At 48.8% G+C, this 16637-nt stretch overlaps 1 protein-coding gene across 2 annotated transcripts; it reads right to left on the bottom strand.

Moving 5' to 3' along the window:
- Nucleotides 1–267: 267 nt before the first annotated feature.
- On the bottom strand, nt 268–16134 carry NAA60 (N-alpha-acetyltransferase 60, NatF catalytic subunit). Of its 2 annotated transcripts, XM_088657382.1 has the most exons (8): nt 15951–16134; nt 14395–14482; nt 6863–6978; nt 6090–6219; nt 5379–5475; nt 4189–4423; nt 3078–3241; nt 268–2863 (listed from the first exon to the last, which is right to left on the bottom strand). In XM_088657382.1, exons 3-7 carry the CDS (start codon nt 6970–6972, stop codon nt 3085–3087), a joined length of 729 nt encoding a protein of 242 aa, XP_088513508.1. In that variant the 5' UTR covers nt 6973–6978; nt 14395–14482; nt 15951–16134; the 3' UTR covers nt 268–2863; nt 3078–3084. The 2 variants fall into 2 exon arrangements, with proteins under 2 accessions (XP_088513508.1, XP_034988105.2); XM_035132214.3 differs by lacking the exon at nt 14395–14482.
- Between the last annotated feature and the right edge of the window lie 503 nt (nt 16135–16637).

The following is a 16637-nucleotide window of genomic DNA, read 5'->3' as shown; positions in this document are numbered from 1 at the left end:
TCCAGCAACAGACACTGCCTCTTGCTGTTAATTTCTCCCCTTTCAGCTGCTGTGTTGCCTGGCCTTGCCCTGTGCATAGGGAGACATAGGCAAATGCCACAGGGTGCCGCCGGGGTGCAGTAGCACAGAGTAGCACAAGTCTTGGTGTGTGCTTCTGAAAAAGCTCTTCCGCCCCAACAGTCTGGCTTCATGGGCCAGAGCCCTGAGGGACAGAGGCAGAAGACCACACTGTTGTGCAATGGTTAAAAACAAGACAGGAGAATCGCAAACAAAACAAACTCTTTTAATCAAAGACATTTAAAGTGACTGGCTGACCTTTGCTCTTCAATAAATAAGGGTTGTGGCAAACACCACCATCTTCTCAAAGGGGGCAGGCCCACAGCTGAGGCCTTTTGTTTCCTTTTCCTGAAGCCATCTGTTTAGAAGTAGTGTGCACACACAAAGGCAAGCAGGCAGGCAGGCAGGCATACAAGAGCCACAAAGAGCTCAGACAAGGAGTATACAAAACCATGAAAAGAAAACCAAAATACACATGGAAACAATAACAGCTCAGGACATTCTCAGGCAAAAGGGAAGTTTCAAAATGAAACAAAAACCCACCACAACACACACTTAAAAGAAAATCACACACAATGATTGTTATTTAAATGGACTTTCCTACATCCAAGCTTGGGGGCTCTTGGAGGACATGACACCCTCCCTGCCTTTTATGCAAAGGGCAGCATTGCCAGTGCAATCAATCCAGGGGGCAAGGAAGCACCCAAAGTGTCAGCTGAGCCTGCCTCTTAATTTGAGAGCCAAAGCTCTGGAAGATCTCTGCCCTCCGCAGCATAATGGGGGTTCTTGATCGTTACTGGAAGGCAGGTAACATTTTATCAAGCCCTAAATGGCAGGAAGGACCACGGAAGCTTTGCCAAACCCAGCGCCACTGTGGCGTACACCAGCACCCAAAATGCTAAACCTGTTGAGGATGGGAAACTGGAACACAACAGTTCCTCATGAGCCAGGTGACCAGACATAGTGGAGGGGTTCTGTGTCTGCCCTTCCTCTTAAAAAGGCAGCTCTTTCCCCCGAAGCCATACACAGGTAGGGAGCACCTGCCTAGGCTTCTGAATCCTCCTGATTAGACAAACAGCAACATGATGGAAGAGGAAACCTAAGAGTTGTTTTACTCCTTAAAATCTAAAAGTGCAAGTCTCAGAACAGAGCTGAGCATGCAGTCAGATTAAGCCAATATTGGGGGAAGGGACCCCTTTGGGGCAGGGGAGACCGTCGGCCCTCCATCATCTGCTGGACACTGCAATATCCCAGCACCTTCCTGCTGCAAATGCGGTGAGATCTATATTGCTTTCTAATTCCAACTGGAAATTCAGGCCTGCTGCTTCATCAAGCTTTGTATCATCTCAACTGGGTGGTAAACAAATGGGCATTCTGGAAGGGAGGGAAGAGGCACCTGGTCATGCAGGGGCCTCCTAGCCCAGAAGAGTTCTGGGCTCCCACAGCAGCGTAGTTAAGAAGAGGAGCTCGCTGGCCCTGTCCCAAGGGTCCACTCGGATCTGGCAACTCTTCCCAGAAGATGACAGCAGAGGGACAGGCTGTCTGCCCTGCATCCAGCACACCTTGACTTCATTGCAGTCATATAGTGGGGAGATGCTGCCTGAGAATCAGAGAAGTCACAACCCTGTCGGTGCTGCTCTCTGCAAAGCACTCCTTCTCCAGAGAGGTGCTGTGCACAAGAGCCAGGCACCTTATCCTACTGGCCTGTAGAGCAGCCATACTGGATAGCTGTGGCACAAAGCCCAGATGGGGCGGGGCAGGGCAGGGCAGTTGTGCCCCCCCCCCCACGCTTGAGGGACCAGAGGTCTACACCATGCACCTTTGGGCAGCAGAGCCAGTGGTTAATAGCTAAATGGGGAACGGGAGTCGTGTGCAAAACGTGGCAAACAAAAAGCATCCATTGAAGGCCCCCAGGGTGCCTCAACAGACAGCAGGAACCGAAGGTGAGACTTCTGCCTTGCAGCAAAGCAAGCGTCTCCTCTGAACGTCCTCAGCCCTGGCTGCAACCTGATGGGGAGACCCATTTCCACAATGACACCTTGGGACACTGGGGAAACCGACAGGCAAGCACTTCAGGCTCCCACGAGAAGATTCAGCAAGGGAGGAAGTGAAGGGCCCCCGAGTTTCCACAGCAAGATGAATTCCTCAAGTCAGATCTCCCCACACCTTCACAGCATCTACAGGTCTTGAGTTCTAGCTCAGTCTACAGGCAGAATATACACTATATACACAGTGTATGTTGAGAAATACACACCCACCCACCCATATCCCTATGAAACAGCCAATCCAAGATGCTTCATTAAAAACCACCCCCAGGCCAAGGAAGCCCTCGTGAGAGGGGAAGCGATGGAGCTCTGGGCTTCCCAGCAGCCGGCAAAAATAGAAGTGCAGCTTATGAAGCCACAACTTTTACACCAAAGAAGTGAAAAACCACCTCGGGCTTCTCTGCTCCTAGTCACAGCATCAGGAAAAAATCAACACAGTCTTCCATTCTTTTCTGCAAGGTCCATCCTCACCCCAAGCAGAGGGCTTGGAGCACACCTGGCATCTCTCGGGCAGCTGCTGAACAACTGGCTGGGGGATGAACAGCTGCTCACCTACAGCGCAGGAGGAGCATCTACGGGAGAACCATGACTTTCGACCTGCAAACTCTTCTTTCAAGCCCTGGGCCAACATGGGAAACGAGAGCCCAGCAAGATGAGAAAACCTGCCAAGTCTTGGCTAGTTCACAGAGGGGCATCCAGGTTCATGGGATGGATCAGCGAGCAAAGCCGTTGTCCATTTCATCATGGAGAGAAGGACCTGCCTACAAGAGAACCACTGTTCAGAACCATCAAAAAACAAGTATTGTGCCACATTCAAGGTGGAGCCTGCACCACTTCTAATGCACTTGCACCTTAATTTTAAATTTTACTAAAGAGAGCATACAACAGTGGGTGCCAGGGTGGTCTCCACCTTTTGCTCCCAGCCCAAGGAGCACCCACAGGGCAGGGAAATGGCATGGCCAGGCTGCAGCTTACCTTAGAATCACATTGTCCGGCTGTATTCAATGCCACTCTTTGCTGAAATGCCCGACCACGGCAAGAGACTGCAGAGGAGGCTCTGGGCTTGGCGGTAGATCCTCTGGGGAATTGTGCAGGGGCTCAGACTGGCCAAGGTCGATCCGATGTGCTGGAGATAGTCAGTGCACTGCCGTTAAGGAGCCCCAACAATGAAGACTGAGACAGCTGAAATGGCCAAGCCAAAGAGGAAGAAGAAGAAGAAGCAAGTGCCATCGCTGCTGCTCTCTCTGGGACGACTCTCAGCATTCCATTTTTCGAAGAGGGAACGAGCACACAAGCGGCTGGACAGCACTGCGGGTGTCAGCTCAGTGGCACGGCAGACCCAAGCCCACAGAGCACCACTATGAGCAAGCTCTAATTTGCATCTTAGAGCAAGACACTTGGGCGGCAGGCCAAGTGCTTTGGGAAATATTGCTTCCCATGGAGAGAGGGTCCATCGCCTGCAAACTCTAATGTGCTCTGGGTCCCCACCCCAGGACACTGGGGTTGCTCAGGGTGCCTCATGGGAGCAGCATAAATATATCCATGTAAGGTGCAATGTGATTATAATTTAGATTTTGTGCCTCTCAAGGCCAAGAGACTTGGGCCCCACTAAGAGGCAATCCATAACCACAGTCTTACAAGGCAAAACATGAGCACACCAGGCAATTATTACTTGACACTAGACACAGAAAGGTGGCAGCTCCACAAGGGTAGGAATTCTTTCCCCTGCAAATTATCAAAATATGAGAATGAAGTCTATTCTGGAAGTGGTGCAAGGGCCAGGAGAGGAAGCAAATACGCAGCAATTTAACTTCTTTCAATATACAGCATCTTGCATTGCACTGGACATTTTGTCCCAGGTACAATGTCTATGTTAAGAGAGTTGCACTTGGTTGCAGCAGTGGCCAGACCCCCCCTAGCAGTGCCAGCCTGGCTCTGGGTAGGAGGAAGGGGCTCTCGCGGTGCCCTGAGCTGCCAAGCACCAGTCCCTGACCTCTGCTCATGCAACGCGGTGCATGGCTTCTCAAAACACCACAGACCAGATGAGCAGCATCCCGCAGCTTGCCAGACCACCAGCAAAGGATATAAGATTGTCCACGGAGGGTGCCCACCGTTGATGTACAGAACGTAAGTGAAGCCATCTTTGAGGACGCCTCTTATGGAGTAATAGTAGGGCAGGTAATGGTGCTGCTTAAAGTCTCTGTTTTCATAGAAGTTTATAGCAGTGTTGTTAGTGGTGAGGACATGCAGGTAGATGGCTTTGCAGTGGTCCTGGGCAGTCGTTGATATGTGATCTTTCAAGCTTTCAAGTAAGAGAGAACCTGCCACAGAAGGGAAAGCGTTAGAAGCAACAAACGTGGCCAACCCACTATCCATGCAGCTTTCGCTGCTGCTTTGCTGTGACTGAGTATTAGCTGCAGTAACATGCCCTTACTCTGAAACAAGGGCTCCCCCTGCCTTGTACCCCCTCCCCGCTAGTACTGGAACAGGAATGCTTCCATCTCTTAATTTTTGGACTACTTAGCAGAAGCAACACATTGCACAATGTTGCCAAGTGACCCTGGCCAGTGGACATGGGTAGCCTGGCAAGGAGCTTGTCAGGTTAATCACAGCTTGAAACATATACTCTGGGGTGAGGATGAATGACCACTTATGTCCATTAAGGGGCAGGCTTTCTGCAGTTTTCAAACACAGGCTTGGAGCTGTGCTGCAGTGAAGACCATGACAAGGGCTGTGCCACTTCTGCCTGACAAGGCTTCCACACCACATTTCCTGGCATCTTCAGCTAAGACTGGGGGGGGATTTTCCAATTGCAGTATGAAAGTGTCACAAGCACCTCAGTTTTTAGTTAAAAGGGGAGGCACATTTCCAGCTCCCATGTTTGTAAGGCTAGGCTTCAAAGCATGCAGGCAAAGAATGACAAACTCTCAGAAGCCACAGGGAGGCAGGTGGTAGCTGGGGGGTCCTGCCTCAGGGGGGCACATGGGATTCCTTGCCCCCAGACATGGAGAGCACAAAGTAGCAACACTCCTAGTCCAGAAATGTGAATTCCCTTCTTTTTCAAGTGCAGAGGAGTATAAACAGATGTGAAAGCTCTTGTGCTTGCTATGCAATTACACAGCCTTTCTTTGGGTTTTGTTTGATGGACTACAGCAGTGCAAAGTATTTAAAGTGCAATCCTATGTATGTCTACTCAGAATTAGGTCCCACTGTGTTCAATAAGGCTTACTTCCAAGGCAACTAGGCATATGAGATTGCAAGCTAAGATACTCTTACCTATGCCATGCTTTCGAAATTCTTTTACCACTCCTAAGCTTAAAATGTAAGCAACCTGAGTATCCACCGGGAAACTGGAAGCTAAAATGTCACCATCCTAAAGGGGGGGAAAAACAAACCACAACAGAAAGGCATTTGCACAACATACAAAGATACAGAACCCATTTTTCTGGCATGCTTCGTGCTATTTGCCGAGCTGCCTCTTTGCCAATCCAGCCACCTTCACTTGGCATGGAAGTTGGATGGAGGCAATGAAAGATTTGGAGCAGTTACACACACACACACAGGGAGGGGAGGGGAGCCAAATGGAAATTGGCAGGTGGTAAATAAGAACATGGGAATTGAAACTGTAGTCTATGGAGAGGGGCAGAGAACAGTCAAAATAAAATTGAGAAAGTCCCTACCCAACACCACTGGAAATCCCTTTCAAGCCCCGGGATCTCTTGCCTGTGGCCCTCCAGGTGTTAATGGACTGCAACTCCCATCAGCCCCCCAAGCATGGCCAATGGCTGGGGATGACGGAAACAACAGTCAACATTTGGAGAGCCCTAGGTCCCCCACCCATCCTTTAGCAGTGCGGGACTGAAACCATGAAAGGCAGCTAGCTTGCTGTCCCATTATAAAGACAAGCGTGGACTCCATGATGCAAGCCTCAGTTGCTCAATGGCTGGTGGGTAGGCAAGGGCTGTGCACCTGTTCCCTCTCTCATACCTCTTTGTGCACTTTTGTTCGACTCTTGATCTCAGCTACTATCATTCCCACAATAGAGCCTCGGTAAGTGGCTGCCAGGGAAAAAAACTTCTTGTTGGAGGTGATGTCCCGATACCATGAGTCAGGGTACCTGGGAGGAAAGGTACAGCAATGAGGGAAGAACCCAACAGATCTCATACGAGCCACAGCACATGTGCAGTGGAAAGATTCTCCCTGCTGTTTCTTCACATGGAAAATTTCCCATTTCTAAACATAGAATTGAACAGTTTGAAGGGACCCCGAATTTCATTTTAAAAACCCACTAACATACAGATAGATGGATACAATACCAGTCAAGCTGGGTAGTTGCAAAGTTGTATTTAACTTGTTTTCTAGTTACTTTCCCTAGAAAGCACAGATTAATATAAATAGGATGTTAATAGCATTCAGAGTTTGTTTACAATTTAAAGGGGGGGGGACAGTGATGTGAGGAAGTGTCTGCTATTAACAGTCATTTGTGGGGAGAGCCTTGAGGGCAAGGTAGTGAAGCCTGGAGGGTCAACATCTGGGGCCAAAGCTCGAGGTTCCCCACCCCTGGGTCTAGATGGCCTTTGATTGACAGTTTTCTCATTTTATGATCACCTGCCCCAGCATAACAACAGGACCTCTGAGTTGACAGTGTCAGCTCTGGCTGTGGTTACACCTGCCAGTTCACAAAATTCAAGGAGGCAGATTCCCTTCCTCTTCCTCCCCCCACAAGCAAATCCATTGTAGGAGCCCAGGCTGCAACATACTCTATTGGGAACCAATCACCGCAGAGCTGCTTGACTGTGTCTATGTCATCATGGCAGAGAAGACGAAGGTAGATCTCACTAAGTGCAGTTGGAGGCACCTCCTCTGTCATTCACACCTGAAAAAGAAAAGAAAGAAAACTGTCATGGATGCTTTAGCTGAGATTCCTGCATAGCAGGGGGTTGGACTGGCTGACTCTTGGGAGTCCCTTCCACCTCAACAATTCTACAATTCTATGATCACATTCTATAAAAATACAGTGGAAAATACATTACCAAAGGTAACGTAACTTTCAGGTTGTGAACGCAGCAAACCCGGGTTTTGCTGCGTGCGCATGCGCAAAAGCAGCACCTCTCCTTACGGAATTTTCAGGGTGCGTACGGACCCCTGGAACAAATTACATTCGTATCCAGAGGGTCCACTGTAATATAAAATAATCATCAAAATGACTGGCTCGCTTTGAAAATATTCAAACTGTCAGCATAAAAAGATATTCAATAAGCATCTGAAAATTTATCCTACCTCTGCAAAGACCTCCGACATCCTAATGCTATAGATCTAAGCCCATTTTGCAATGTCCGCCTCCACCCCTCCCCCCCCAGCTGAAGGAGGCCTGCAACTGGTCTTGAGCTGTCTGCTTCCTATTCACTTCCTATGAGCTGGAGAGCTTTGACAAATGATGCACTCCAGGAAATTCAATCAATCAATAACAAATTCAAGAGCTTCAGAACAAAATAAGGATAAAACATTCACTTTATAGACTTCATGAAATAAAATACATATTAATTAAATTAATATTTTAAAACGATATATCAATTTTCAATTAGGATCCCCTGGTCCTCTCCACAGTGGCCCAATCTCTCTGCATAAACCGAGCACAAAAACTCAGCCACCACTAAAGTAACTCCATCATTATTATCCGACAGTAACCCCTGAATAGTTGGCAATGCAGCGATCGATGCATCCACCTGCAAAGCACCCAGCAATCGCCTTCTCGCATTAATACCATAATTGCAGGAAAAGAAAATGTGGCCCAATGTATCAGGTTCATTCTTCCCGCATTTACATAAACGTTCGGCTTTTGGGAGAGCTAGATATCTTCCTTTTAACACTCCAGGAAATTAAACTGAAAAGCAAACAAGTTTGCTTGGTTTGAATAGAGCAGGTGCCGGGAACCTTTGACCTTCCAGATGGTGCTGAACTACAACTTCCATTAGCCCCAGAAAGCATGGCAAATGGCCAGGAATGATGGGAGTTCCCCAAACTTGGAGAGGAACATGATTAGATCACTTAAAAAAAAAAAATGTCTGCCTGAGCAACGAACAAGGTACAAAGGACAGGTCTGTGTGTACACATTCTTCACATGATAAAATGAAAGCTTCTGTTGGGGCTAAATTGGAGGTGGGTGGGTATCTCGCTGCTACATATAAGCATTGTAATGCACTGTGTACACCAAAGGCAACCTAGATGTTCCCAACACCAAACAGGAAGAGCAAAGCATTCTCTCTTTGCCAGGTGTATGTTTACCTGCTGCCGACAAGCCAAATCCAATGACCCTGACTGGGAAATTCAAAAGGCCCAGTCTGCCTAGGGAAATGCTACTACTGCCAGCTCTACACAGACACAAGAAGGGAAATGTCAGTGCTGCTAATCTTTATTCAGTTCCAGGAACATCTCTGATGTTAACTCAACTGCTGCACCATCTGTTACCAATTTATTTTAATCTAAAGCCCTCTACCAGTGTAAATGTAATCCAAGCAACAATTTTGTGTAATGAATTCAGCAGAACTTGTTGTTGTTTAGTCGTTTAGTCGTGTCCGACTCTTCGTGACCCCATGGACCAGAGCACGCCAGGCACTCCTGTCTTCCACTGCCTCCTGCAGTTTGGTCAAACTCATGTTCGTAGCTTCGAGAACACTGTCCAACCATCTCGTCCTCTGTCGTCCCCTTCTCCTAGTGCCCTCAATCTTTCCCAACATCAGGGTCTTTTCCAGGGAGTCTTCTCTTCTCATGAGGTGGCCAAAGTATTGGAGCCTCAGCTTCACGATCTGTCCTTCCAGGGAGCACTCAGGGCTGATTTCCTTCAGAATGGAGAGGTTTGATCCTCTTGCAGTCCATGGGACTCAGCAGAACTTACTTCGAAGTAAACATGCGGAGGGTCAGAAAATATAGTTCTCTTATATGTCTTTAGTGGGGCTACTTTCATGCACAGGATCACACTCCATGGCAGAAGTAAATCAGACTGACAGGCATCAGTAATATGGTTTGAGAGGAACATATGGCTCAAACCCTCCTCCTGCTCAAATTAGTAAGTAGGGAGGGGAGTTGATGAGTGGAAGATCTAGCCTTGGGATGGACAGTCCAATTTGATAACATTTGCCTTTTTTAAGGGCCACAGGACTACTTCTTCTTCTTCTTCTTCTTCTTCTTCTTCTTCTTCTTCTTCTTCTTCTTCTTCTTCTTCTTCTTCTTCTTCTTCTTCTTCTTCTTCTTCTTCTTCTCCATATTTATTAATTGCCTAACAATTCCAAAATGTAGTGCACAGACTAAAAACAAAGACAGTCCCAGCCTACAGACTTACAACCTGAAAACACCACACAGAAGGAAAAAGAGATGAGGAGGGAAACGCAAAAGCAAAACCCCGTCACCAGCTGTTAAAGCTAAGAGTTCTTAAAATGACAGACTTTAACGGAAGGAAATAGTTCAGGCAGGTAAAGTGCAGAACACAGCTGACTTCTCAGCTGAGCTGAAGGAGGTGGCCCTGGTACCCACCTGTCAGATTACTTCCTCTGCTACAGCAGGAATTCTGGCTAAAACCTTTGTCTGGGAAGCAGGAAGACTACCCGGACTCAAAGCAGCAGGAAGCAGAGAGGCACAAACTGCCAGCTTACCTTCCAGAAGAGGCCAACAGCCAGAGGGGCCAGAACTAGTGCAATGTCAAGCAGACTCTCCCTTCCTTGCCCAAACTGCCTCCAAGCAGCAGGACGACAGCAGCCCTAAGGTTGCACACCTTTCTTAAGAATCACCAGGGATTACCCCTGCCCAAGTAGAATCCAGCACTCCCAATTAAGCCAGCTACTACCCAAAACCTTTCAGTAGCTTCTAGGTCCTCTTAATAACACAAAGGAGGCAGGCTCACGGCAGTTTATTATTAGCGTTGCTCTAAAACTGGGTCAAAACACCATGTGCTTTGCATTTTGCAAAGAAAACACCAGCAGATGGAAAATATCACCATAGGGACTTTGCTTCCTGCAAGACGGCTGAGTCTTTTGGGGTCTCGTCACAGCAGTTCAGACGGCTACCAGACAAAAAGGGATGAAAATCAACAGCAATATGAGAAGACATTTGGATAATACTGAATATTTTTGGACCATACACAGCACTTAAGAATTACGAATTAGGATTATGTGATAACTCCTCCCCAAGCAGATTATGTGATAACTCCTCCCTTCAGCCACCCAAAGTAAGTCCTGCTGACTCGCGCTGCACTTGCGAATGCCCTCTTCCCATGTCCAGAAAAACTTCTACTGTCATCCTGTCTTCACTTTCCAGAAAAAAAACACATTCCTTTAATTTCACATTTGGCAGCTTTCCAGTCTTGGAAGAGGTCAAGCTTTTAACTGACTTCCTAAAAAGCTTTTGAAGAGCTCCCTTCAGAATTTCCAGTGGCCTGTTTGGAAATGATGAATATTTCTTATTCTTCGTCTGTTATGGACTCTTATGGCTCTCCCATGCCTAGATAGCACTGGTCCCAGCGGTTTTGCCCTTGCCCCGCTGCTTTCCCCTCGAAAGCTGCTCTTTAGCAAATGTCAACCTGGGGAAAACCCACTAGATATCAGGTTTCCCTGGGGGGCAACAGTGGGGCAAAGGCAAGTCTCCAGCACATGGAAAAACACTGACCCAACAAGCTGCTCACTCTCAGCATTTCAGGTAAAGGGCCTGTTGCTTTTTCCATTAAGAGTGGTATCTTTGCATCCTCCTTGTGAGCCTCATCCCATTGTTGGTTGCTACCACATCTTATGGCCATGAACTGTAAAGGTTAACTATGTACAAAAATGAAGTCTTTGATATATTTGAAACTGTTCATATCCATTTCTTTGGATACTCTCTAAATCCGTTTTTCTCCTGTTCCCTCACACCAAGCCAGGTGTGATTCTTATGCACTTTATATTTCCTTCTACCCGTAGAAAGCTCTCTCCCCAGCAGCATAGGGTTCTTCCAACCAACAACCAAGGCAGAGGTTCGGAAACTCTCTTGCTATCAACAAGCACAACCCAGTCATATTATAAAAAAAAAAAACCCGATAAGAGATGCAAAATAGCTTTTTAGTGACAGGCATACTAATCATTCAAGGTCCAAAGTTCAAGTTAGAAATAAGAACCAGGTTTTTAATTATTTAAAACAGAGATGGCAATTAATCACAAGGATAGAATACCAGCAGGTACAGCAAAACTATTATCACATTAGCATCTCCCTGTCAAAACCTAATGGCTTCCATGGGAGAGGAATAACACAAATCAGTGAACCCAGACAGAAGCAGCATAAATCCAATGAAATACAGCGGAACCTTGGTTCTCGAACTTAATCCGTTCCAGGAGTCTGACTCCCGGAACGGTTCAAAAACCAAGGCATGGCTTCCGACTGGCTGCAGGAGCTTCCTGCACTCAATCAGAAGCCGTGGAAGCTGCATTGGATGTTCGGCTTCCGAAAAACATTTGCAAACCGGAACACTTACTTCTGGGTTTGTGACATTCGGGAGCCAAGCCATTCGGAGACCAAGGTACTACTGTACCGAAAAACAGCTTCATTGTTGAGAGCAGTACCAGCTAGAGGCCTGGTGTGGGGACTCAGACTAGATCAAGGGCCTCTCCCCTCCCACTAAAAGGGAGACTTATAGGTTATCACCTCGGCCATACCAACAGCCCATTGTTTTAGCAATGTCACTAAATAACTCCTGCTGCAACCCATTCCTCTGGTGCCTTAGGTGGACAGCAGGAGTCTAGTTTCCCCCTCATCAGTAAAAATGTAATGGATCAAAAAGAGCAATGGAGAAAAATAGATATATTTTAAAAAAGAGCAATGGAAGAACAAGGTGGTCCCATTTAGAGAACAGGCATCCTCTTTAGGCAAGGACTTCCTTACTTCCTGACACTCGACCTTGTTCTTACAAGTTTCAGATCCATCCAAGAATTTGTTCATCTCATATTAAATTTTTTAAAAATATCGCAACACGAACCAACAAAATGACAAAGAGTTTGCCAAGTCAAGACAAGCTCTGAGGTCAGAAATGCCTACCTAATTTATTTCAGAGTATACACAGAGCTTAAACAGAGTTTAAGAATTTCCCAGGAAAAACAACAACCAATAAACACAATTCTGGGAAACTGTTACACTTCAGGACTCCAATGCAGAATTATCAGCTCCATCAAGGACTTCTGTTCTTGAGATTCTTTGGAAGATGCTACAACCATTCAACAGGCTTAAGTGGCAACATGCCCTTGGTTGCTTTCATCATCAGCATCTTGCTCATCTAGGTCAGACATCCCCAGACTTCGGCCCTCCAGATGTTTTGGACTACAATTCCCATCATCCCTGACCACTGGTCCTCTTAGCTAGGAATCATGGGAGTTGTAGGCCAAAATATCTGGAGGGCCGCGGTTTGGGGATGCCTGCTGGCTCTTGAAAGGGTTCGCGTAGCATTAATGGGGAGGACTATTCCACACCATTAAAGGGGAGGAGGCAATCACTGCAAGCATCAGAGTCCAAGGTCAGGGTGTGACTTCAGTCTAGCCCTGGAGGATTAATGCTGCACCTCATACTCTAAAAGGAAATGGGAGCATCAGCTCAACCCCAGGGTGTGCCATAGCTGCCAAGTTATCCCTTTTTTAAAGGGATTTTCCCTTATGCTGAATAGGCTTCCTCGCGAGAAAAGGGTAAACTTGGCAGCTATGGGGTGTGTCATGTTTATAGAAGTGCCACCAGTCTTAGGAGGACGCAGAAAACTTTGCTAGCAATCAACCACTTGCATTTCAAGCCCTTCAAGGACACTTCCAAAAGGCAGAGAAGACTTGGCATCCTGCTTTACCTTCTGAGCCAAGTGCAGCCATGACCTTTACCATTCCCAGCATAGCCACAGGTATGCTCTCCATCACACTTTATGCTACTCTCACATAAAGTCCTTTGTTTCCTCTGTGCATGGGCGTACCCAGGATCAAAACTAGGGGGGGGCAAGGGGAGGGGCCAAGGCACGGAAGGGGAGGGGCCACAAAGTGGGCGGGGAAAGTGCAGTCAGAGGCGCCGGGCTGATGGGCAGAGGCGGAGCACAGCCCGACAGAGCGCGACCTCCCTCCAGCTGGGAGATTGAGAGGGAGATTGAGAGAGAGAGAGAAAGAGAGATCTGGAACCGCGCAGACGCCCCTCTCTCCTTGCGACCCTGTTCTCAGCAACTGCCGACCCCTGCACGGTTTTGCATGCGGGCAGATGATGGAGCCAAGCTCCTCCTGCTGCCTCGCGATGGCCCAATCGAAAAGACCCTGGCCAAAGGCGGGTGCCTTTGTCACAGAGAGGAAAGCTGGGGAGGCGCCGGCAATAGTGCAGCCGCCGCTGCGCCAGGAAAGGGGGCAGCAAGACAGGAGTTCGCCAGGGCAGGAAGGCCCCCCTGCCGTGCTCCCTGGTTCCCCGCCGTGCATGGCTTTGCCTGAGGGCGTGACGGGGAGCTGGAGGGAGAGCGCGGCGCGACGGGCGGGAATGGTGAACTCGCGCTCCGCTGGGCTGTGCCCCTCCCTAGAAGCAGGGCTGGTGGGCGGAGACAGAGCCCAGCCCAGCCCAGCGGAGCGTGAGTTTGGCGTTCCCGCCCGCCGTGCCGCGCTCTCTGGTTCCCCGTCGCGCTTGGCCTTGCCTGAGGGCGCGGAGGGGAGCTGGAGGGAGGGCGCAGCACGGCGGGCGGGAACGCCAAACTCACGCTCCGCCGGGCTGTGCCCCTCCCTAGAAGCAGGGCTGGTGGGCGGAGGCGGAGCCCAGCGGAGCGCGAGTTCGGCGTTCCCGCCCACCGCGCCGCGCTCCCTGGTTCCCCGCCGCGCTTGGCCTTGCCTGGGGGGGGGGGCAGCTGGCTTCTAGAGTAGGGCAGCTGCCCTAACTTGCCCCGCGGTGGGTACGCCCTTGCCTCTGTGCCTGCTTGTTGTCATCCCAAATGGCAAATGTTCCCATTTTTCTCTTCTGATGCACTTCACAGGAGGCCTGCCTGTTTCAGGCTTCCTTGCAATGAAAAATGTAAAGAATGAAGATGATGTCTTCACCCAAAGAAATCTGCCTGGGAAACAAAACACTCACGGTTCCTATACCCATTCTTTTGGAACTGTGACTCAGATCTTTCATTGGAATGCAAAACAACATCCCACACATTCCATCTCTCTCTCTCTCATACACACACACAAAAAAGCAAACCTAAATGCTATTTTCAGCTTTAAAATATCAACATATTCCAAAGAGGCATTAGGAGCAACCCAGTATAGATACAGCCCCTGCCCTGGCTCACCTGCAGCAATATTAGGACTAGTCTTGACTTGATCTTATTTTTGGGCTGCTGTAAAGTCCAACTGCTAAGAGTCCAGGGTCAAGAAATCCTGTGAAAAGTGGTGAAGACACTATTACACACATCTCACCTCCCTTTTCTCCTTACTACTTTGAAAGAATCAAAACCATACCTTTATTCAAATATGGATTCCAGAGCAGTAATCAGAAAAAATCAGAATATCAATAGAGTATTAACAATAAAATATATTCAAACAAATCCTGAGAGTTAACAGACCAAAACTACTCAACAAGGTAAAGCAATAACACTAAATACAGTACAGCCCTGTGATGTAATGGTTAACAGCACCGGACAAGGACCTGGGAGATCAGAGTTCACAGGAAACACACAATTAGGTCTTATGGCAGAATCAAATGGAAGCAACAAGCTTCCCCAGGAGCCCCAAGTAAATTATGTTTACTCCATCCCCAAGTAAATTATGTTTTCAGGATGGTTAGTTTTTTATGGTGACTGTTGTGGCTCATTGAATGTTTGTTGCATTGCCTCAGCTGCTGTGACTGTTTGAAAAAGTGGCACGGAACTCATTCAAACAAATAAATTAAACTTCTTATCTCATGGTGACTTTGGGGAGGGGGCAAGGTCAAGAGAGAGGGAAGTGAGATGCCTCCTCAGGAATGCCAGACCAGTGTTAACCTGAGAGGACCTGCCAGGGGTAGGGAGGGTTTCCTTTGCAATCCTGGCAACTGCTTGCTCTGTACTGACAGGGGGGCCTGGGCAGTTGCTTACGCATTAATGCCTCCCACTAAGCAGGTTGCATCTGCTTCTTAGAATGGGTGTGCTTTTATTTTTTATCTTAATGTATTTCTATTAAAGATTTATTGGTTTACAAAAGTTCGTGCAATGTCTCTTTTTTCAAGTTACATTTTCTACAGATCAGTTTCATTTGTTGAGACATTAGTGTTACATTAGGAAGAAAAGGGGGGGGGGAAGAGGTGGAGTGGTGAGTAGGGTGGCGAGGTTTCTATTTACTTAACGTGTGGGGTTTTGTGTCCGCGAGAACGGGTGCGCATTTAATGTATTATTTCAATGGGCTTCTAAGATGCATTTATTTACGTGGGGTTTTGTTTATTTGGGTTTTCTACTTGGTGGCAAGTTGCTCTGAGTTGCCTTTGGCGAGAAAAAGCTAATAATAATAATAATAATAATAATAATAATAATAATAATAATACTGTGTGTGTCGTGAGCGTGAGCGTGCGCGCGCTGCTTACAGTACTTGGCTTTAAAGCTGCGACCTTCGGGTGAAGGGCGGGGAATCCATCCTAGCAAGCGCTCTTGGGCTCTGCCGGCGGCCACCCCGAAGGGCCCGAGGGCTTCGCGGGGCTGCCGGCGCGGGAGGGGCCTTGCTCTTCGGAGCGCGGAGGCGGCTCCTCCGAAGGGAAAGGCCGGGCTGCCTCCTCCTCCTCCTGGCCTGGGCCTCTCGCGCCGCCTCGCCCACGTTCCTCCCCTGAAGCAGCGCGTCTCTCCCCGAAGCGGCCCGGCGCCCGCTCAGCGCGACGTACCTGAGGAGGGGCGGCGGCTGCCCCAGCTCCAGGCCGGAGGCGGCGTCCGGACGCGGCTCGCTTAGTTCATCCCGGGCGAGGAGGGCGAGGGCGGCGGAGACCGAGCGCGGCTGGGAGCGGATATCTCAGCGGCGGCGGCAGCTGCGCCAGGCCCTCCTCGCAAGAACGCGGCGCCCCATTGGGAGGACGGCGTCACATGGCTGGCGTCACCATCGAGGGCAGGCGCTGCGGCCGCGCACGCGCACACCGCACCGAGGCAGCGGAGTCAAGCTGCCTGTAAACAACGCCGAAAAGGAAGCTTCGCCGGCCGGCGGCTCTGCGCATGCCCAGTTGCACTTCCCCCGCCCGCTTCTGGTCCTTGGCTGCCTACTAGCCAGATGGAGCCTCCCTGGTCAGGCGCAGTCTACCCCTGGATTCTGGATAATTATTATTATTATTATTTATACCCCGCCCATCTGGCCAGGTTCCCCCAGCCACTCTGGGCGGCTTCCAACAAAATATTAAAATACAGAAATCCATCAAACATGAAAAGCTTCCCTAAACAGGGCTGCCTTAAGATGCCTTCTAAAGGTCTGGTAATTGTTGTTCTCTTTGACCTCTGGTGGGAACCACAGATTTCCCTCTTGGAACCACAGAGAGACCCCCTGAGGGTCATCTGGTCCACCCCCCCTGCAATGCAGGAATCCT

This window comes from Zootoca vivipara, chromosome 13, assembly GCF_965207765.1.
Source record: "Zootoca vivipara chromosome 13, rZooViv2.hap1.1, whole genome shotgun sequence".
NCBI classification, from domain to species: Eukaryota; Metazoa; Chordata; class Lepidosauria; order Squamata; family Lacertidae; genus Zootoca; species Zootoca vivipara.
The sequence above is the reverse complement of the archived record's forward strand: the minus strand, read 5'-3'. Positions and strand labels throughout refer to the sequence as shown.